This window comes from Heptranchias perlo, chromosome 8 (genome assembly GCF_035084215.1).
Source record: "Heptranchias perlo isolate sHepPer1 chromosome 8, sHepPer1.hap1, whole genome shotgun sequence".
Lineage (NCBI taxonomy): Eukaryota > Metazoa > Chordata > Chondrichthyes > Hexanchiformes > Hexanchidae > Heptranchias > Heptranchias perlo.
Window position 1 is genome coordinate 66,328,361 of NC_090332.1, and position 23,175 is coordinate 66,351,535.

At 45.5% G+C, this 23,175-nt stretch overlaps 2 protein-coding genes across 2 annotated transcripts in view; one reads left to right on the top strand and one right to left on the bottom strand.

Annotated features, from left to right (window-relative positions):
* LOC137324656 (protein unc-93 homolog A-like) overlaps positions 1 to 23,175 on the bottom strand; it is a 104,618-nt gene that overhangs the window by 43,895 nt on the left and 37,548 nt on the right. The gene's annotated exons all lie outside the window — the stretch shown is intronic.
* LOC137324657 (histone H2B 7-like) lies at positions 16,155 to 16,538 on the top strand. The gene has a single exon (XM_067989220.1). The coding sequence runs from the start codon at positions 16,167 to 16,169 to the stop codon at positions 16,536 to 16,538; it is 372 nt and encodes a 123-aa protein (XP_067845321.1). The 5' UTR covers positions 16,155 to 16,166.

Here is a 23,175-nt window from a genome sequence, read left to right on the forward strand (position 1 = left end):
GAGGGAAGGTCATTGATGAAGCAGCTGAAGATGGTTGGGCCTAGGACACTGCCTTGAGGAACTCCTGCAGTAATGCCCCAATCTTTCCAAAGCGATCTTACTCCAAAATTTCCTGGAAAAGTAGTTTGAATACACACAGCGACCCTAATGGTGAATCAGGAACCCAAGAAGCAATGCAGCCAATGGCTAACCCCATCTGCAGCAATTAATTAATTAAGCAGATCAATATTGGCATGACCTGAGTAACAACTCTGAATTTCAAATCCTTTCACTCTGCTGAACGAGATCACTTGCAGAGTCATGGACACATTGAGCTGCTGTATTCAGTTTTCAGGCACATTCTAAGTTACAGATTTATTTTATTACCGTTTATTTAGAGGATGCCTGTAGTAATTTAAACTACCAAAAGGTCTCGGATTTTTGAAAAAAGGTGGGTGAAATTGGACCTCATTTGGCCTATTTCTTGGGTGTGAAAGAGGAGCAAAGAAAGGTCCAATTTCATGGGCTATGTCCCGGCTCTAAGAGCGCCTGAAATCAGTCCGACACATATTGGCTCAGGCGTTATTCAGGCGACCCTGATGGTCACCTTAAACAGGCGTTAGGCCTCTTGCATATGTTAATGAGGGGCCTAATGCCTGTTAAAGAACCCGTCTCTGAAATTGGTCAGAAACTGAGTGGAGTATGTGCCAGGCATGCTCCGTTCAGTTTTCCCTGTTCCTTCTGCAGTCTAACCAGCAGTTCTTAAAGGGACTGCTGGAGGCTGCCAACATTAAAAATTACAATTTTTCATTTTAACTTGCGTTAATGTGGAGCCAGGAGTGCTTCTTCTGGCTCCACCGCACTGACGCGGATCACCAGCAGCCCGCACCACCCCCGTTCGCATTCGCCTCACCCCCGCCTCCCAGGACCTTCCTGAGGGTCACTGCTGGCATCACAGCTGGCCCAAATTGGTCCAGAGGAACCAGCAAGCTGCCTCAGGAGGCCCACAGTACGCTGGAATTATTCAGATGAGGCCCAATTTTGAATGAGCCTCAGGTCTCCAGCTCATGGCGTATGTTGCGAGCACACCGACTATTTCCAGCCCAAAAGCAAGCCTAAATGAATTCCTCCCCACTCTCACTTTCATCAGTGGCATGTGCAGGCACTTCAGAGCTCTACATTGAATACACAGTATATACTAAACCTGTCCCACACAATTGTGATAACTCATGTATCAAAATATACATACTGTTCACCCAACCCAAAGCCATGTGATCTGGGAGAGGCAAAAAATAAATAAAAACCCAGGTCAATTTGGGGAAAAAATTCTGGGAAATTCCTCTCCGACTCCAACCCCCCACCCATGGCAATCAAAACTAGTCCAGGAGATCACTCTGGCCCTGATAATTCTACGCAGTACTTACCTTTTGTAAGAGGTGATCTCCACCCCAGTCAGAAACAGGTCCAACTTTTGCATGAACTGGCAGCCTGTTCCAGGGGTCCACTTTTCTCTGGGAAAAGAACCACCTTCTGACATCTAACCTGGATCTGGCCATATACAACTTAAAATTGTGACTCCTGGTCCTCCCCAGTTGGAAAAAAACTGTCAACTCAAACACAATCTATTCCCTTCATCAACTTATAAACCTCGATCAAATCACCCCTAAGTCTACGCTTCTCTAAAGTGCAGAGTCCCAGATCTTTTAGCCTATCTTGATAACTAAGATGCTTTAAACTGGGAATTAGTCTAGTGGCCGTCCTCTACACCCTTTCCAAAGCCTCAATATCACCCGCCAGGTGAGGAGACCAAAAAATAGAAACATAGAAAATAGGAGACGGAGTAGGCCATTCAGCCCTTCGAGCCTGCTCCGCCATTCAATATGATTATGGCTGATCCTCTATCTCAATACCATATTCCCGCTCTCTCCCCATACCCCTTGATGCCTTTTGTGTCTAGAAATCTATAGCTCCTTCTTACATATATTCAGTGAATTGGCCTCCACAGCCTTCTGTGGTAGAGAATCCCACAGTTTCACCACCCTCTGAGTGAAGAAATTTCTTCTCATTTCAGTCCTAAAAGTCCAATCCCGTATCCTGAGACTGTGACCCCTCGTTCTGGATCCCCCAGCCAGGGGAAACATCCTCCCTGCATCCAGTCTGTCTAGCCCTGTCAGAATTTTATATGCTTCAACGAGGTCCCCTCTCATTCTTCTAAACTCGAGTGAATACAGGCCGAGTCGACTCAATCTCTCCTCATATGACAGTCTTGCCATCCCGGGAATCAGTCTGGTGAATCTTCGCTGCACGCCCTCTATGGCAAGTATATCCTTTCTTAGGTAAGGAGACCAAAACTGCACACAATACTCCAGGTGTGGTCTCACCAAGGCCCTGTATAACTGCAATAAGACATCCTTGCTCCTCGACTCAAATCCTCTTACAATGAAGGCCAACATACCATTTGCCTTCCTAACTGCTTGCTGCACCTGCATGTTTGCTTTCAGTGACTGGTGTACAAGGACACCCAGGTCCCTTTGTACATCAACATTTCCCAATCTATCACCATTTAAATAATACTCTGCCTTTCTGTTTTTCCTTCCGAAGTGGATAACTTCACATTTATCCGCATTATACTGCATCTGCCATGCATTTGCCCACCCACTCAACTTGTCTAAATCGCCTTGAAGCCTCTTTGCATCCTCCTCACAACTAACGATCCCACCTAGTTTTGTGTCGTCAGCAAACTTGGAAATATTACATTTAGTTCCCTCATCCAAATCATTAATATATACTGTGAAGAGCTGGGGCCCAAGCACCGATCCCTAGTCACTGCCTGTCACCCCGAAAAAGACCCATTTATTCCGACTCTGTTTCCTGTCTGTCAACCAATTTTCAATCCATGCCAGTATATTACCACCAATCCCATGTGCTTTAATTTTGCACACTAACCTCTTATGTGGACTTCATCAAAGGCCCTCTGAAAATCCAAATAAGGGTACGGTAGCATAGTGGTTATGTTACTAGACTAGTAATCCAAAGGCCTGGATTAAAATCTGAAGTTATGAGTTCAAATCCCCCCCATGGCAACTGGCAAATTTAAGTTCAATTCGATTAATTAAATAAAAATCTGGAATTAAAATACTAATATCAGTAATGGTGTCCATAAAACTACCGGATTATTGTAAAAACCCATCTGGTTCACAAATCCCTTTTAGGAAAGGAAACCTGCTGTCCTTACCCGGTCTGGCCGAAATGTGACTCCAGACCCACAGCAATGTGGTTCATTCTTAATTGCCCTCTGAAATGGCCCAGCAAGCCACTCAGTTGTAAAATCTCGCTACGAAAAGTCATAACAAGAATAAAACCGGACGGACCACTCGGCACCGACAACGGCAAACCAAGCCCAGTCGACCTTGCAAAGTCCTCCTCACTAACATCTGGGGACTTGTGACAAAATTGGGAGAGCTGTCCCACAGACTAGTCAAGCAACAGCCTGACATAGCCATACTCACAGAATCATACCTGTCAGCCAACGTCCCAGACTCTTCCATCACCATCCCTTGGTACGTCCTGTCCCACCGGCAGGACAGACCCACCAGAGATGGCGGTACAGTGATATACAGTCAGGAGAGAGTGGCCCTGGGAGTCCTCAACATTGACTCTGGACCCCATGAAATCTCATGGCATCAGGTCAAACATGGGCAAGGAAACCTCCTGCTGATTACCACCTACCGTCCTCCCTCAGTTGATGAATCAGTCCTCCTCCATGTTGAGCACCACTTGGAGGAAGCACTGAGGGTAGCAAGGGCACAAAATGTACTCTGGGTGGGGGACTTCAATGTCCATCACCAAGAGTGGCTCGGTAGCACCACTGCTGACCGAGCTGGCCGAGTCCTGAAGGACATAGTTGCCAGACTGGGCCTGCAGCAGGTGGTGAGCGAACCAACACATGGGAAAACTTACTTGACCTCGTCCTCACCAATCTACCTGTCGCAAATGCATCTATCCATGACAGTATTGGTAGGAGTGACCAACGCACAGTCCTCATGGAGATGAAGTCTCGTCTTCGCCGTGAGGACACCATCCAACGTGTTGTGTGGCACTACCACCGTGCTAAATGGGATAGATTCAGAGCAGATCGAGCAGCTCAAAACTGGGCATCCATGTGGCACTGTGGGCCATCAGCAGCAGCAGAATTGTATTCCAGCACAATCTGTAACCTCAAGGCCTGGCATATTCCTCACTCTACCATTACCAACAAGCCAGGGGATCAACCCTGGTTCAATGAGGAGTGTAGAAGAGCATGCCAGGAGCAGCACCAGGCGTACCTAAAAATGAGGTGCCAACCTGGTGAAGCTACAACTCAGGACTACATGCATGCTAAACAGCGGAAGCAGCATGCTATAGACACAGCTAAGCGATTCCACAACCAACAGATCAGATCAAAGCTCTGCAGTCCTGCCACATCCAGTCGTGAATGGTGGTGGACAATTAAACAACTAAAGGGAGGAGGAGGCTCTGTAAACATCCCCATCCTCAATGATGGCGGAGTCCAGCACGTGAGTGCAAAAGACAAGGCTGAAGCGTTTGCAACCATCTTCAGCCAGAAGTGCCGAGTGGATGATCCATCTCGGCCTCCTCCCGCTATCCCCACCATCACAGAAGCCAGTCTTCAGCCAATTTGATTCACTCCACGTGATATCAAGAACCGAATGAGTGCATTGGATACAGCAAAGGCTATGGGCCCCGACAACATTCCAGCTGTAGTGCTGAAGACTTGTGCTCCAGAACTAGCTGCGCCTCTAGCCAAGCTGTTCCAGTACAGCTACAACACTGGCATCTACCCGACAATGTGGAAAATTGCCCAGGTATGTCCTGTCCACAAAAAGCAGGACAAATCCAATCCGGCCAATTACCGCCCCATCAGTCTACTCTCAATCATCAGCAAAGTGATGGAAGGTTACATCGACAGTGCTATCAAGCGGCACTTACTCACCAATAACCCGCTGACCGATGCTCAGTTTGAGTTCCACCAGGACCACTCGGCTCCAGACCTCATTACAGCCTTGGTCCAAACATGGACAAAAGAGCGGAATTCCAGAGGTGAGGTGAGAGTGACTGCCCTTGACATCAAGGCAGCATTTGACCGAGTGTGGCACCAAGGAGCCCTAGTAAAATTGAAGTCAATGGGAATCAGGGAGAAAACTCTCCAGTGGCTGGAGTCATACCTAGCACAAAGGAAGATGCTGTGGTTGTTGGAGGCCAATCATCTCAGCCCCAGGACATTGCTGCAGGAGTTCCTCAGGGCAGTGTCCTAGGCCCAACCATCTTCAGCTGCTTCATCAATGACCTTCCCTCCATCATAAGATCAGAAATGAGGATGTTCGCTGGTGATTGCACAGTGTTCAGTTCCATTCGCAACCCCTCAAATAATGAAGCAGTCCGAGCCCACATGCAGCAAGACCTGGACAACATCCAGGCTTGGGCTGATAAGTGGCAAGTAACATTCGTGCCAGATAAGTACCAGGCAATGACCATCTCCAACAAGAGAGAGTCTAACCACCTCCCCTTGACATTGAACGGCATTACCATCGCCGAATCCCCCACCATCAACATCCTGGGGGTCACCATTGACCGGAAACTTAGCTGGACCAGCCATATAAATACTGTGGCTACAAGAGCAGGTCAGAGGCTGGGTATTCTGTGGCGAGTGACTCACCTCCTGACTCCCCAAAGCCTTTCCACCATCTACAAGGCACAAGTCAGGAGTGTGATGGAATACTCTCCACTTGCTTGGATGAGTGCAGCTCCAACCACACTCAAGAAGCTCGACACCATCCAAGATAAAGCAGCCTGCTTGATTGGCACCCCATCCACCACCCTAAACATTCACTCCCTTCACCACCGGCGCACAGTGGCTGCAGTGTGTACCATCCACAGGATGCACTGCAGCAACTCGCCAAGGCTTCTTCGACAGCACCTCCCAAACCCGCGACCTCTACCAGCTAGACGGACAAGAGCAGCAGGCACATGGGAACACCACCACCTGCACGTTCCCCTCCAAGTCACACACCATCCCGACTTGGAAATATATTGCCGTTCCTTCATCGTCGCTGGGTCAAAATCCTGGAACTCCCTTCCTAACAGCACTGTGGGAGAACCGTCACCACACGGACTGCAACGGTTCAAGAAGGCGGCTCACAACCACCTTCTCAAGGGCAATTAGGGATGGGCAATAAATGCCGGCCTCACCAACGATGCCCACATCCCATGAACGAATAAAAAAAACATCCACTGGATCTCCCTTATCTATTCTACCAGTTACATCCTCAAAAAAACTCCAGTAGGTTTGTCAAATACGATTTCTCTTTCATAAATCCATGTTGACTTTGTCTAATCCTGTTGATATTTTCTAAGTGTCCTGTTATCACATCCTTTATAATAGACTCTAGCATTTTCCCTACTGCTGATGTTAGACTAACCAGTCTGTAGTTCCCTGTTTTCTCTCTCCCTCCTTTTTTAAATAGTGCGGTTCCATTTGGCGGCCTCCAATCTGCAAGAACTGTTCCATAATCTGAAGAATTTTGGAAGATGACAATTAATGCATCCATTATTTCCATGGCTACCTCTTTTAGTACTCTCGGATGCAGATTATCAGACCCTGGGGATTTATCAGCCTTCAGTACCATTAATTTCTCCAGCACTATTTTTTTTACGAGTACTAATTTCCTTTAATTCCTCCTTCTCACTAATCCCTTGGTTCCCTAGCATCTCTGTGAAGTTATTTGTGTCCTCTTCCGTGAAGATAGAACCAAAGTATTTGTTTAATTGCTCTGCCATTTCCTTGTTCCCCATTATAAATTCTCCCGTTCCTGACTGTAAGGGACCAACAATTGTCTTCACTCATCTTTTTCTTTTTGCATACTTGTAGAAGCTTTTACAGTCTGCTTTTATGTTCCTTGCAAGTTTACTCTCATACTCTCTTAATCAATCTCTTGGTCTGTTTTTGCTGAATTCTAAACTGCTCCTAATCCTCAGGCTTGCTACTTTTTCTGGCAACTTTATATGACTCCTCTTTGGATTTAATACTATGCTTAATTTATTTTGTTAGCCATGGTTGGGCCGCATTTCCTTTTGTGTTTTTGTGCTAGAAAGGAATGTATAATTGTTGCAATTCATGCATTCGTTCCTTAAATGTTAGCCATTGCCTATCTACCGTCATGCCTTTTAATGAAGCTTCCAAATCTGTCATAGCCAACTCACTCCTCATATCTATGTAGTTTCCTTTGTTTAGATTTGGGACCCTAGTTTCGGATTGAACTACTTCACTTTCCATCTTAATGAAGGATTCTATCATATTACGGTCACTCTTCCCTAAAGGACACCGCACAACAAGATTATTAATTAACCCCTTCTCATTGCACAATACCCAATCTAGGATAGCCTGTTCCCTGGTTGGCTCCTCAACGTACTGGTCTAAAAAAACATCTCGTACACACTCCAGGAATTCATCCTCCACAGTATTATTGTTAATTTGGTTTGGCCAGTCTATATGTAGATTAAAGTCACCCATTATTACTGTAGCACCCATGTTACATGCATCTCTAATTTCCTATTTGATCCCATCCCCTACATTACCACTACTGTTTGGAGGCCGAGAGACAACTCCCACCAGTGTTTTCTGCCCCTTGGTGCTTCTTAACTCCACCCAGTCTGATTCTACATCTTGATTTTCTGAGCCAATATCCTTTCACACTATTGCTCTGATTTCATCCTTTGCTAACAACGCCACCCCACCTCCTTTTCCTTTTTGCCTGTCCTTCCTAAATATCGAATACCCTTGGATGTTCAGCTCCCAGCCTCGGTCACCTTGCCGCCATGTCTCTGTAATTGCTTTTATATCATATCCATTTACATCTATTTGCGCCGTTAATTTGTCTACCTTATTACGAATGCTTCGTGCATTCAGATACAGTGCCTTTAGATTTGTCTTTTTAACATTTTTAGACATCTTAACATTTTTTTGTACTTTGGCCCTATTTGTCTTATTAGCATTTTTTCTTACCCGGACCCTATTTGTTCGTGCACTCTTTTGTTTGTATGCTCTGTCCATTCCTGACACAATCTGGTTATCCTTACCCCAATCACTTTCCTGCACTGCTTTCTTGTCTTTTCTCTTTAGCATTCTAGATTGCTCTCCACTGGGACCCTCCCTCGCCCCCCACCCCCAATTTAGTTTAAAGCCCTATCGACCTTCCGAGTTATTTGATTCGCTAGCACTCTAGTCCCAGCATGGTTCAGGTGTAGTCCGTCCCAATGGAACAGCTCTCTCTTTCCCCAGTACTGGTGCCAGTGCCCCACGAATCGAAACTCACTTCTCCCACACCAATCTTTGAGCCACGCATTCATCTCCCTGATCCTATTAACCCTATACCAATTTGCTCGTGGCTCAGGTAATAATCCAAAGATTCTGCTTTTTAATTTAGACCCTAGCTGCTCAAACTCTCTCAGCAGAACCTTTTTCTTAGTCCTACCTATGTAATTGGTACCTACGTGGACCACGACAACTGGATCCTCCCTCTCCCACTCCAAGTTCTTCTCCAGCCCGGAGGAGATGTCCTTAACCCTGGCTACATAGCCTCCGGGACTCATGCTCCTGGCTGCAGAAAACACTGTCTATCCCAATACTTGACACAGTATTCCAACTGAGGCCTGACCAAGGTCTTGTACAAGGACAAAATAGTATGTTTTGTCTTTTAGTCAATTGTCCTGTAAATGCACCCCAACACACTATTCGCTCTAGCTATCGCTTCATGGCATTGCTCATGAACTTTTAGAAATCTATGATCTAGAACGCCCAGATCTCTCTCTTTCTCCACCTTCTTGAGTGCTTTTCCCTGAAGAGTGTATATTTGTTGAATATTCCCCCTGCCCACATGCATAACATTGCACTTTTCAAAATTAAACATCATTTGCCAGTCAAGAGCCCAATCCCCCAACACATCAAGATCCGCCTGAAGTAGTCGAGCATCGTCTACAGTCCGGACACTCGCACAGACAGATCTTAGTACCATCTGCAAATTTGCAGATCGTGCCTCCAACACCTACATCTAGATCATTAATAAAAATAGTAAAGGGTAACAGTCCCAACGGGGCACGACTGGTGACCGGTCTCCAAACAGATCCAAATCCATTTATAACTACTTGTAGTCGGCCTTCCTCCCAGTTCTCAATCCAGCTCAATATATTACCACTAATACCAGAGGCTTCAATCTTGTAGAGAAGCGTCTAGTGCGGTATGTTGTCAAAAGTTTTTTGGAAATCTAAGTAGACAATGTCTACTGGGCTGCCCTCATCCACCATCTTGGTGACTTCTTCAAAAAATATAATCAAATTTGGAAGACATAACAAATGACAATGAAGACAAAAGATTTCTTTGATGGGGTTTAGCTAAGAATTAAAAGTATCAAAAAAAAGCAGAGATTTTATTTTACTTTAATCAATTATTTTGAACTCATGAATTGAAATACATTCATCTGCGCCATTATTTTTCAGTCTAAGCGGCAAAAAAATTAGCGTAAATCAAGGAAATTCACAATCGCCATTGACTTGACTGTGGGGCGGAGCTATGAAAATCAATTTTGCATGGTTTTAGTGAAGTTATTGGCAGAGTGGCGAAAATGTTCCAGGAAATTATGGCACAGTGTGAATAATGGCATAGCTCACACCATAATTTCCTAGGATCTTTACAGTGTAAAACAAATGCCTTAGGAATGTCTTCAGGGAATTCTGGAGCATTGTGACAGCAATAAACTTAATATACAATTATAAAAATGCTGTGAAGCTCAATTATTAAGAAAAAGGCACATTTGGTAATAAACAATAATGTCTGAAGGTCTTTCAAAAGAATCATTAGTGAGATTTCTTGTGCCCAGCACAAGCTCCTTAAACTGAGCAGAAGCCATCCCTGCTACGATCAAGAGTATGTTTTGTACTGGGTCTTCCGAAGACCCAGAGGGAATCGATTCCCTTCAAGTGCAGGATTTTCCAGCCCGACATTAACAGTGGTAGTAGAGTCAAAGGTATTGGAGCATTCGAAATAAAGCTGGCGCTGGTTGAAAGATTTAGAGTATTAGAGGGTACTGTAGTGTAGTAGTTATGGTACAAGATTAACAATCTAGAGGCTGAGAGTTCAATTTTCAGTTATGAAATTGAATTCAATAAAATTGATAATTTGTGAGCTCATACCAGAAAAAATGTCCATGAAAGTCGCTGTACTCTTATAAAATCTCAACTGTTTTTTTAGGCTGACGATGCCCAGCTCTACCTCACCACAACCTCCCTCGACCCCTCCACTGTCTCTCATCTATCACACTGCTTGTCCGACATCCAGTACTGGATGAGAAAAAATTTCCTCCAACTAAATATTGGGAAGACCGAAGCCATTGTCTTTTGCCCCAAACTTCATTCCCTAGCTACTGACTCCTTCTCCCTCCCTGGCTACTGTCTAAGGCTGAACCAGACCATTCGGAACCTTAGCGTCCCTATCTGACCCAGAGATGAGCTTCCGAGCACATATCTGCTCCATCACCAAGACCGCCCGTCTCCACCCCTGCCTTAACTCATCTGCTGCTGAAACCCTCATCCATGCCTTTGTTACCTCTAGATTCAATGCTCCAATGCTCTCCTGGCTGGCCTTCCATCTTCCACCCTCCATAAACTTGAGCTCATCCAAAACTCTGCTGCCCGTATCCTTACTCGCACCAAATCCCATTCTCCCATCACCCCTGCGCTCGCTGACCTACATTGGCTCCCCGTCTGGGAACACCACAATTTTAAAATTCTCATCCTTGTTTTCAAATCCCTCCATGGCCTCATCCCTCCCTATCTCTGTAACCTCTTCCACCATAGAACTCTCCAAGATCTCTGTGTTCCTCCAATTCTTGCTTCTTGCGCATCCCCAATTTTAATTGCTCCACCATTGGCAGCCGTGCCTTCAGCTGCCAAGGCCCTGAGCTCTGGAATTCCCTCCCTAAACCTCTCAACCTCTCTACCTCTCTCTCCTCCTTTAAGAATCTCCTTAAAACCTACCTCTTTGACGAAGCTTTTGGTCACCTATCCTAATATCTCCTTATGTGGCTCGGTGTCAAATTTTGTTTAATAACACTCCAGTAACGCGCCTTGGGATGTTCTACTACATTAAAGGCATTATATAAATGCAAGTTGTTGATGTTGTGGTTTGTTAATGTCCTTCAAGAAAGGGAACCTGCCACCCCTACCTAGTCTGGTTTACACATGAGAATGGGAACGAAAAAGGGAGACAAGGGCCTAGAAATCGGATTGTGCCCGAAAACTGGCCTGTTGTGGACAGACTACCTGCGCCAGTTAGTACCACTGCAGGCAGCATGCAATGTCCAGCTGCCTTCTGAATGGAATGATTTGTGAATGCAGCCAGCAGTACCCGCGCTATTCACTGGCTGCACACCTATCGGAGGGGGAGGGAGGGGCGGTATTGAGAAGTGAGTACACTGCTCAAAGGCAGCCAGTACCTCTTAAAGGGGAGGTGCATTCTGGCTGCAAAAGTTGTACAACGAGTTCTGGAAGAGATGGCTAAAGTAGGGAGTGGGTGGGCACCAAGGTTCTCTGATGCTGCACCAAGGAGGTCTTGGTTCAGGCAGTGGGAGGTGGAGGGACATCCTTTTCTCCTCAGGGAGTAGGAAGCCCTCCAGACATCTACTGAGGAGGCATTAGGAAAAGATCACTGAGGATGTCAATACCAGGAGCATTGCCCCAAGAATATGACTATAATGCAGGAAAAAATTCAATGACCTGACTAGAGCTGTTAAGGTAAGAAGACTGCTAAAATATTTTCTCATCACAGCTGCACCACTCACAGCCTCATTAATTACAACACGGACAGCACTCTTAATACTGCCCTCCCCCACTACCCTGCACTGTCCTGCAATCACTGCACCACACTTCACTAAACATCCTTCTCCTCATGCTCACATATTCAGCACTATTACAACTCTTACTTACCCACAATTCACATTTCACACACACAATGTCATCTATTACACCATGACAGCCACATTCTCCAAAGAGCTCACAAGACTCTCAAGAACACACTTAATTCTTTCTGGCAGGAGAATGTCGCACACAACAGCAGGTAACAGGCTACCACTGGAGGAGGTATACACCCTCTCCCCCCTTGAAGAGAGCCTCCTGGCTATAATGGGACGGGGCAAGTGGAGGCCGTAGCCACTGGCACAGCTGGAGGAGATGCCATGCAGGGTCTCTTTATAACTAGTCATCTTTGTCTGTTCTGACTTCTCCCTCAGCCCAGACACTCTGCGTGACAAGCTGCAGATGCTTTCAACACCCACTTATTTCTCCCTACCTTCCCTCACACCACAAGCTAACCCTTGTCCCTTTCTTTCATTTCAGTTGCTGAGAATATCTCCGCCCCTCTGCCAGTCGAGGTAAGAGAGCACAGTGTTCATGAAGATGCACCGCCACTCGACCTGATTCTCGTGAACGTCAGCTGATACTGTCACCACGTGGATTTTAGAGGTTAGGTTAGAGGATGGATCAGCACGTGGTGATTCACTGGGCACAAATATGCAGGAGCTAGGGCATGGGATAGTATGCCACAGGTGCCAGCTCACCGCATGGTGAGGTCACACACTAGTTCCACTGCAGTGGACTCAGATGCTGACTTCAAGGTCCCAGGATACCGAAGGAGGCTCATGACATACACCGGGAAATGCTAGGTGCACTGGGCAACCTGCTAGAGAGCTCCAGCTCCAACTTGTCTCAAGGCTTTGCACAGAGCATGGAGACCATTCTTTCCAATGAGTGATCAGCTCCATCAGCACCGCATGCCATGCATGCAGCTGTCATCTTGACTTTGGAGATAACTGTTAAAAGGAGCTTCCAGGGTGCCACATCACTCCTGCACTCTGATCTCCAGCAGAGCCCTAGGAGCGCTGAGGCGTCACCCCAGGAGAGTGGCCTTGGCTCCATGGATCGACATCTGCTGTCATCTCTCAGTATGACAGCTTGCCTGCTTCCCTGCCAGACACTCTGACAGTGCCCTTGCTGGTGCCACTCAGCCAGCCGGCTCAGACTGCTGCAGTCCATGTAGAGATGCTGCAGTCTTCAGCTGGGCTGTCTAGGTCCAGGAGACTGCTCAAGGTCGTCCTCCAAGGCCATCTGAAGTGCCCCCAATGGAAGCTCAGCAGCCTTCCTCCTCCCAACCTGTAGCCACTGGGGGAGCACTAGGATAGCAAAACGAGCACACAACAGGCACTAAGGGCATGCACAAGGGTGATTAGTCATTTTTTTTGTCAATGCTGACAATATTTGTTTGATAAATTTGTTATTTGATCTGGATTTGGTGTTGGTATTTGTCTTGGTAGTGAAGTGAGGGCAAGACCAGTAAGGTTGGAGTGAAGAAGGCAATCAGAGGGTGGTTGTAAGAAGAGTGGTAAGGATTATGGGACTGTTGGTTGAAATGCCTCTCGATGAGATTGTCTCTAAGAGGTCGGGCAGATAGGTAGTGCAAAGCTCCTTTGGAGCAATCCAGGCAGCGGCAGCGTTGCTTGAGCATGCCAATTGTTTGCTCGATGATGAAGCATGGCTCTGATTTTAGGCGTATTCTCCAGCTGTGCCCAGTTCCTGACTGGAGTCATGAGCCATGTTCTAAGAGGATATGCCTTGTCGCCCAATAGCTAGCCTGTAACTTGGTGGTCTAGTTGAAATAAAGGCGGCACAGAGGACTGGCACAGGATGAAAGAGTCAGGACTGCTGCCTGAATAGTGGGCACAGACCTGCATGATACGCTGCCTGTGGTCACAAACCAGTTGTACGTTGAGGGAATGGAATCCCTTTCGATTGATAAAGATGCCAGGCTGGTGATAAGGAGCACTCATGGAGCATTCATGACTTCCCCATGGTGCAGTTAATTGCACCCTGCACCATGGGGAAGTCTGCCATGCATGCAAAACCTAGTGGTCTCTCATCCTACTTCACTCTGTCAATAGAGAAGGAGACCTAAGTGTTTATCCTGGTGTAGAGAGCCTTGTGACCTGGTTGATACATTTGAGTACTGCGAATAATGAACTGTTGCTGATGTCACTTGTGCAGCCTGAAAGGAGCACCTGGCATAAAAGTTGACGGCGATGGTGACCTTCGCTGCCACGGGTAATGCTGTCCATGCCCTGGTTTGAGGATGGAGATTTTGCTGTAGCAGGTGATATAGCTTGGTGACAGCCTCCTTAGTGAAGCGAAGGCGCCTCATAGATTGCTCCTTGATATGTTGAGATAAGAGAACTGCTCCCTGAAGACCCTCTGTGGATATGGCCTCTTGTTCAGTGCCATCCTACTCCTGCTCTGTGGTGTCTTCCAAGAAGCGCAGGACCGTCATTTAAATATATTACTTTCCATTTAAAATGCTGCCGGTGTACTTTCCTGTCGCCAGTGCGATCTCCTCTACCAATTCTGGATGGAAGTGCACGCGTGTTTCCTGCCCGCCATATTGGGGACTTAGTAGGCCGCTTAATGCCCAAAAGATGTGTGCTATGCGGCTGAATTTCTAGGTCAAAGATTGTGGAGGGACATAAGGCGGTGAAATTCCTCCCATTCATAACGTAAGAATTCTGGGAATTCCACCTTTTCCCTGAATATGGAAAACTTTGGCCATTGACTAAAATCCTAAGATGGAAGGATAGGTGAGAGGTCACCAGATGAATCAACAACACATACAGTAGAATGTGGGAGAATTACTGCTTCAGACATGTCTCTGTTTTAATGCAAAACCTCCAGCAGGTGGTCGACGATCAGAAAGGCAGTAGGCCATTGAAAGAGGCAACTGCTCCAAACATGGTGGGGCCATGTCTTTGTTTTAAAGCAAAACCGATCAACACCTAGGACATTGGATACAAAAGGAGTCTTGTACACCAGGTGATCAACAAATCGGAATTAACAATGACCCATCGAGAAAAGCTATTGCAACATGATGAGAGACCATCAAAAGCCATCAAAGATTCTTATGGACTTTGTAAGAACTGTTTAAACAGACATGAAGTGCCTCTTTTAAGTGACGAAGACCATTGTGAGAGGAGGGGTATGTAAGTGGAAACTTGAAACCTCTCTCTCTCTTGCTCTTGCTTTTGCTCTTGTGCTCTCTCTTGCTCTTGCTTTTGCTCTTGTGCTCTCTCTTGCTCTTGCTTTTGCTCTTGTGCTCTCTCTTGCTCTTGCTTTTGCTCTTGTGCTCTCTCTTGCTCTTGCTTTTGCTTTTGTGTTCTGCTGCTCTTGTTCTGTCTGTCTCTTGGAGAAGAGCAGCTTCCAGCGAAACCAACAAACCCTACGTGAGAGAACCGGTCAGCCAGACCTGCAAGTGCAAAGGATTGGTGAGCCTCGACCATACATGTGTGTGTGTGATAGGTGTCTCCAGGGTCCCCACCAACCTCTTAGTTTAGCGGGATAAAGTACTGTAGTGGGTGTGTGTAACTCAATGTACTGTGTAGGACCATTTGTATCGTTATTTCTTCGCGTTGATGGTATAATAAAACCAACATTCCAATTCAATTCAAACACCGAGTTTGTGTATTCTCTGTGCTATTCGACTGCGTGATCCATCACCGGGTGCGTTAGTGTAAGTCCCGTTTTCCGATCTGTGAGGTATAAGTGTTCCTTGGCTAGACCGGGGACCAGATATCTGCACCGATCAATAGGGCGAGAACAACCCCAAAACACCCTACAATAATTTTAGCAAAAATGTTGATGATTACAAAATAGGAAATGATACTGACTTCTTCACTTAAATTATTGACAGGACAAGTTATCTAAACCTCTCAATTACATTATTGCCTTGAGATCACTCCCAGGTATCCAATATTCTCTACATATAAACTATCACCAGGCAGCTTTTTTGTATTTTGTACTATACTTTCAGCATGAAGCTGCTGAAAAGCAATCTTTACTTAAACTTTAAATAGTTTGGTGATGTGTCACAGAGCAGTAGGATGCAGGTTTATCCCTGGGATTCCGAATATGTTGAATTCCCAAATTCAGCTGTGACGTCAGAGGAAATACAAAGTAGAGACCCGGCATTTTTCAACAAGGAGAGAGGAAAATCGAAAGGGCACATTATGCAGGCTGTTCCGCATCTGAAATTGAGTTTGAAAATGACTGAGAAGAAACCAGCACCCAAGAAGGGCACCAAAAAAGCTTTGAATAAAGCGCCAGCAATGGGTAGCAAGAAGAGAAGAAGGTTGAGGAAGGAGAGTTACTCCATCTACATCTACTTGTTGATGAAGCAGGTTCATCCCGACACTAGCATCTCCTCCAAGGCCGTGAGCATCATGAACTTCTTTATGAACTATATTTTCGAGTGCATTGCAGGTGAGGCTTCTTGCCTGACCCATTACAACAAGCACTTGACCATCAGCTCCCAGGAGATCCAGACCGCCGTGCACCTGCTGCTGCTCGGGGAGCTTGCCAAGCATGCCGTGTCGGAAGGGACAAAGGCAGTGACCAAGTACACCAGCTCCAAGTAAAATTCCATGATGTACTGAAAAAAAAATTCAATCAAGTTCTAACAAACATGCAAAAGTGGTCTTAATGGAGGATTGGGCGGAGGTTCCCTCCATACCCTTTCAGCAAGGTACCGGTCGGTGCATGTCGAACACAAAGCTCGGGTGGTTTCTAAATGTCAATAGAACTTAGAGACTAAGTTATTGGGGGCAATTTTAACTCAACATGCCCAGCAGGAACAGGGCAGGTAGGCCGTTAAAATAGCAAAAATTACACTCGCCTCGTCCAGGCTTAAAATTGTCTTGAACTCAGTGCGAGTTTTTAAATTATATTTACTCGGAGATCTCCCATGGTAGTTGCTCCAAATAAGTCAGAGAATATAGGCTGTTTCATAACAACAGGGGTGTAATGCCACTAGGGCATGACATCAGGGCCACTGTGTCACACAGACTGAATAAATCAAATTCTATTTTTAATTACATAGTATTCCGGGCTTTTACCAGTTCTTTTGAGTTCAAATTCCTTGCTTCGTGCATTATTCTGTGAAAACTGTAAATAAATATCTTTTATTTTATATATATTATTTTACCTACATGTATTTAAGTTTTATCCCATACGATTTTAGAGTTGAGGATACACAGAAAACTGTTATGCAACATGTACCAGTTGTGGCAGTGCAGGACTAGGGTTTAGTTGCACTGAACAGATGATTTTGGGATTTGACAGAACTGGGATGATGTACCTGGCATTTGGCAGCACTGAGGTTGAGGAACCAGAAGGGGTGGGGAAATGTTGGGTTTGATGGGTCCCTGGGCCTCACTGGTCAGTAGTGTGCAGAAGTAAGGGGAAAGAGACCACATACCTGAAAGCACTTGGGTGGGGGGTTCTGCATCTGGCAGCATTAGATGCAAAAATTTACCTCAATGTTTTGAGATTGGACTTGTGTATTTCTGTGTCTTTCTCTCTGTCAGCAGTTACCAATGAGAATGTTTTCATTTTATATCAAAACAACATTGCTGATGCAAATCATAATCATTCCCTATTTGTCTGAGAAGCTTTTGAAATTCAATCAATTTGCTTTTAAAGAATAGGGAAGTCAAATTAGGATCAGGAAAGAAACAAGATAAGAAATTAGTCTGGGCCGGTTTCGAGTAGCACAGAAATGGGGATGTTCGCTGATGATCGTACAGTGTTTCGTTCCATTCGCACCCCCACAGATAATGAAGCAGTCCGTGCCTGCATGCAGCAAGACCTGGACAACATCCAGGCTTGGGCTAGTGAGTGGCAAGTAACATTCGCGCCAGACAAGTACCAGGCAATGACCATCTCCAACAAGAGAGAGTCTAACCACCTCCCCTTGACATTCATCGGCATTCGCATTGCCGAATCCCCTGCCATCAACATCCTGGGGGTCACCATTGACCAGAAACTTAACTGGACCAGTCACATAAATACTGTGGCTACAAGAGCAGGTCAGAGGCTGGGTATTCTGTGGCGAGTGACTCACCTCCTGACTCCCCAAAGCCTTTCCACCATCTACAAGGCACAAGTCAGGAGTGTGATGGAATACTCTCCACTTGCCTGGATGAGTGCAGCTCCAACAACACTCAAGAAGCTCGACACCATCCAGGACAAAGCAGCCCGCTTGATTGGCACCCCATCCACCACCCTAAACATTCACTCTTTTCACCACCGGTGCACCGTGACTGCAGTACCATCCACAGGATGCACTGCAGAATACTCACCAAGGCTTCTTCGACAGCACCTCCCAAACCCGCGACCTCTACCACCTAGAAGGACGAGAGCAACAGGTACATGGGAAAAACACCACCTGCACGTTCCTCTCCAAGTCACACACCATCACGACTTGGAAATATATCCCCGTTCCTTCATCATCACTGGGTCAAAATCCTGGAACTCCCTTCCTAACAGCACTGTGGGAGAACCTTCACCACATGGACTGCAGCGGTTCAAGAAGGCGGCACACCACCACCTTCTCAAGGGCAATTAGGAATGGGCAATAATTGCTGACCTCGCCAGCCCGCCCACATCCCATGAACGAATACAAAAAAACCTGCTGATGTACACACACCCACATCTGCTGGTGGAAGCATCTCTTCCCAAAGAAGGCTGCAAGAGCAGACCCCAGTGGCATCACTAAGATATGAGTACCTGACTGACCATAACGTTGGCTGCTTCCTCAAAATTATCCCGATCACAGTGGGGCCAAAATTCCATGGGCCACAATTCAGTGTAGTCTGATTGACCTCACCCGCCCAGATGCCACCAACCATTTCTGCAGTTCCTGGCACATCAAGCTGGCAATGAACTTGAGTGATCTGTATTCTCAGGTAGATGCAAAGCTCCTTAATTTTGGGCTGCCAATTCTTAGTCCTCTGCACTTTCTGCCTTGGCAAAAGCGGTTAATGGGCTGAGATGTTTTATGAGACTTTCAGAAATTTTGCCCCCCAATATATTACTTGCCTTTAATTGATCTGTACCTTTAAAATTCACTGATATATAATTTTCCTCTCCTAACATTATTACATTCCCACGATCCAACCAAGTCTGCAATCAGACCTACGAATAATTATGCAAAAAAATTATGCCAGAAAATTGAGTGCTATTTGCAGTATCCCATTCTGCTCGGATTTACTCCATTTCTCAACCATTTAGAACTGGCTTACAATTGTAGATGAAAATTGCCCCACTGTTTTTATCTCCCTCTCCTCCCTCAGCTTAAGATGCTTTCCAAAATCAAAAAAAATGAATAGATTTTATTTAAAGGTATAGTTGAAAATGTGCTGAAATTCATCACTCAGTTTGTATTCAAATAGTTTTCAAAACACAAACTAAAATACTGTTATACAGAGGCACAATTTGACTTTTCCACTGGAAAAATAATTGAATGTTTATATTTTGAATGTAAAATCTGAAACAGGTGTGTCTTGTTTGCAATCGATCTGTTTCTCCCTCTCTCACACACACACACAGGCACACAGCCTCTCTTTTAAAAACAAACATACAATATAAACATTACCGAAATAAAAGTTTAGAAATTTGTCCACTAGCTTTTCCATTAATTTTGGAAAACAGCCAAACAAATACTTTTAGATACTATTAGATACTGAAGAGATGCATTGTATTAATTGAATTGACTAAATGTTACTGATGCAGCCTGGGAAATAGTACACCTGGACATGCTCAGATTGCATGATCTGCCTTCAGCTGTGGGCAAATATTGCAAGTCTTGACTTATAGAAAATACTGAGGCCTTCAAGTAAAAACATAAATGAAGGTATTTAAAATCACAAATGACAACTTTATAGTTAAGCTTCATCATGTTATTATGAAATATGTAATTCTTAACATCATTTTTATGTTACAAACCTTATTTTGGATATTAGAAATTAGATTTACTAAGAAAAAATGGTGGAAGAAATATTCTTCAAAAAAATGTTTTGAGTAATTCATTTGCATCACCTTCTCACTTTATTGATGGGTTCTCCTGACTGATCATTCACGATCAGTTGCATTTCTAGAACTGGGATCATTAGCGTATGGGAGATCAGCTTCCTGCAGTTGTGCCAGATGACAGGGTGGGGGGGGAGGGGGATGTGGAGGGGGGCGGCCGGGGCGGGGGGGTGAGGGAGTGGGGAGGATGGAGAGGGGGAGTGGGTGGGGGATGTTGCTGAGACTTCCTTCAGGACCTTCTGCAGTGGGAGGAAGGGAACCACTGAGCTGTCTGGAAAAAAATCGTTAACATTTTCGATGCTGTTGCTGTGACCTGTGGGATGGCCACCCTCTGGTCATTGGAAAGTCAACTTGTCAAGGAAAGATAAGAATTTGGGACAGTACCTCCTGCTGAGTGAAAAATTACATCCACGACATGTAAAATATTTGGCAGCTGAACATGTCACTGGTGTATCACTCTTTAAAAGTGTTGATTGTAAGTAATTAGACATCAGTGCCTGAAAAGATATGCAGGGTTTTACAACATCCATTGTGCACAAAAAAAGGAACAGTTACTTGTTTATTATTATCATTACATCCTATTGTTAATCCCACTGAGAAAGAAAGATAGAAAGACCGTTTTCTTATTGATTAATCAAATCCAATGCACTTGATATTAGAAATCTCTTTGCAGCTTTTTTAAATCTTAAGAGATTTCACAAATTAACAAAATATGGTGTTGGGAATACATTTTTATAAATTGTACGGCTGAGAAATTGGTTCTTGCGTGAATAATATATTTTTTTATTTGTTCATGGGATGTGGGCGTCGCTGGCAAGGTCAGCATTTATTGTCCATCCCTAATTGCCCTTGAGAAGGTGGTGGTGAGCCGCCTTCTTGAACCAATGCAGTCCGTGTGGTGAAGGATATCCCACAGTGCTGTTAGGTAGGGAGTTCCAGGATTTTGACCCAGCGACGGTGTAGGAACGGCGACATATTTCCAAGTCAGGATGGTGTGTGTCTTGGAGGGGAACGTGCAGGTGGTGTTGTTCCCATGTGCCTGCTGCCCTTCTCCTTCTAGGTGGTAGAGGTCGCGGGTTTGGGAGGTGCTGTCGAAGAAGCCATGGCGAGTTGCTGCAGTGCATCCTGTGGATGGTACACACTGCAGATACAGTGCGCCGGTGGTGAAGGGAGTGAATGTTTAGGGTGGTCAAGCGGGCTTCTTTGTCCTGGATGGTGTCGAGCTTCTTGAGTGTTGTTGGAGCTGCACTCATCCAGGCAAGTGGAGAGTATTCCATCACACTCCTGACTTGTGCCTTGTAGATGGTGGAAAGGCTTTGGGGAGTCAGGATATGAGTCACTCGCTGAGGAATACCCAGCCTTTGACCTGCTCTTGTAGCCACAGTATTTATATGGCTGGTCCAGTTAAGTTTCTGGTCAATGGTGACTCCCAGGATATTGATGGTGGGGGATTCGGCGATGGTAATGCCGTTGAATGTCAAAGGGAGGTGGTTAGACTCTCTCTTGTTGGAGATGGTCATTGCCTGGCACTTGTCTGGTGCGAATGTTTCTTGTCACATATCAGCCCAAGCCTGGATGGTGTCCAGGTCTTGCTGCATGCGGGCACGGACTGCTTTATTGTCTGAGGGGTTGCGAATGGAACTAAACACTGTGCAATCATCAGCAAACATCCCCATTTCTGACCTTATGATGGAGGGAAGGTCATTGATAAAGCAGCTGAAGATGGTTGAGCCTAGGGCACTGCCCTGAGGAACTCCTGCAGCGATGTCCTGAGGCTGAGATGATTGGCCTCCAACAACCACTACCATCTTCCTTTGTGCTAAGTATGACTCCAGCCACTGGAGAGTTTTCCCCTGATTCCCATTGACTTCAATTTTACGAGAGCTCCTTGGTGCCACACTCAGTCAAATGCTGTCTTGATGTCAAGGGCAGTCACTCTCACCTCACCTCTGGAATTCAGCTCTTTTGTCCATGTTTGGACCAAGGCTGTAATGAGGTCTGGAGCCGAGTGGTCCTGGCGGAACCCAAACTGAGCATCGGTGAGCAGATTATTGGTGAGTAAGTGCCGCTTGATAGCATTGTCGACGAGGAGGAAGGGCGATTGTGCAGGAGCCAGCAACTGTCTTTGGCATTGCAGTGGAGCCGGGAGGAGCACTGCTGCACCTCCTGGCTCGACATTCAGGTAAGTATATTTTACAAAACTTACCTTTTTGGTGGAGGCCTCCGGCAGTCCCTTTAAGGCCGCATATAGACCATGTTTCATTAAACATAGCCAACATGGCACCGACTGCATTCAGGGCAGCCCATTTTTGCAAAGTTACTTAAAACAGGCATTGGGCATATGCAAATAGGGGCCTGTTTCAGGCACGGGCCCTGGATGTCTCTTTTTCTGCCTTTACCAATATGGTTGGGATGCACTTCCGGTGCGTAGTGAGTGTGCATGCCCCGCCCATTGTATTGGATGCTTAGGCGCCCGTTTTGTGCCTGAAAAATAGGGGTGGCACCATCACCCTTCGAAAAACAGGTGGCACCGTCACCGTCACTAGGCACATAAACCTGGAACATGATTGCTGTAATCATAGGGTAGTTCTCATTCCTTTGTTATTCCATTTTAGCAGTCAAACTATAAAAGAAAAAAAATGTCCTGTCCAGACCAATAAATGAAAAGGGTTCACTATTCTGTGCTGAAATGCATTAAATCTAAAATTTTGTAACAATAAATTGTTTTAATTTCTCCTAACTCCTGTGAATGAAATTAAAATGAGTATTAAAAGAAGTAAGAGGACAATAGAATGTGCACTGTAGTTAGCAGCAAGTGGGATTCAAAAAAACTTTTAACCATGTTATGTTACTAGGGACAACACTTTGTTCCCCATTTATATTACAAAGATACCTCCAAAGGCAGCTCTGCTTTCAGAGGCAGTGTGGTAATATAAACAAAGTGATGTACATGCCTCCGGAAGCAAATGTTAATGACTGCTATATGCCTTTGCCTTCACCATATTATTTTGGCCAGAGGTGGCTGAAATTTCAGCCCACAGTACAGAATAGCAATATGATTTTCACATCACAGCCTATAGGAGCTCTCCATAGTGAAGATCTGAGCCAGAATGAGTACAACTAAAGAACACATGGTATGAATCAAACTAAGCAGAACCACGATATTTGCATTGTTAGATTTTCTGC

What these genes read in the sequence shown, in the direction of transcription:
- LOC137324657 (XM_067989220.1), top strand. Translation starts at nt 16,167, where the DNA reads ATGACTGAGAAGAAACCAGCACCCAAGAAGGGCACCAAAAAAGCTTTG.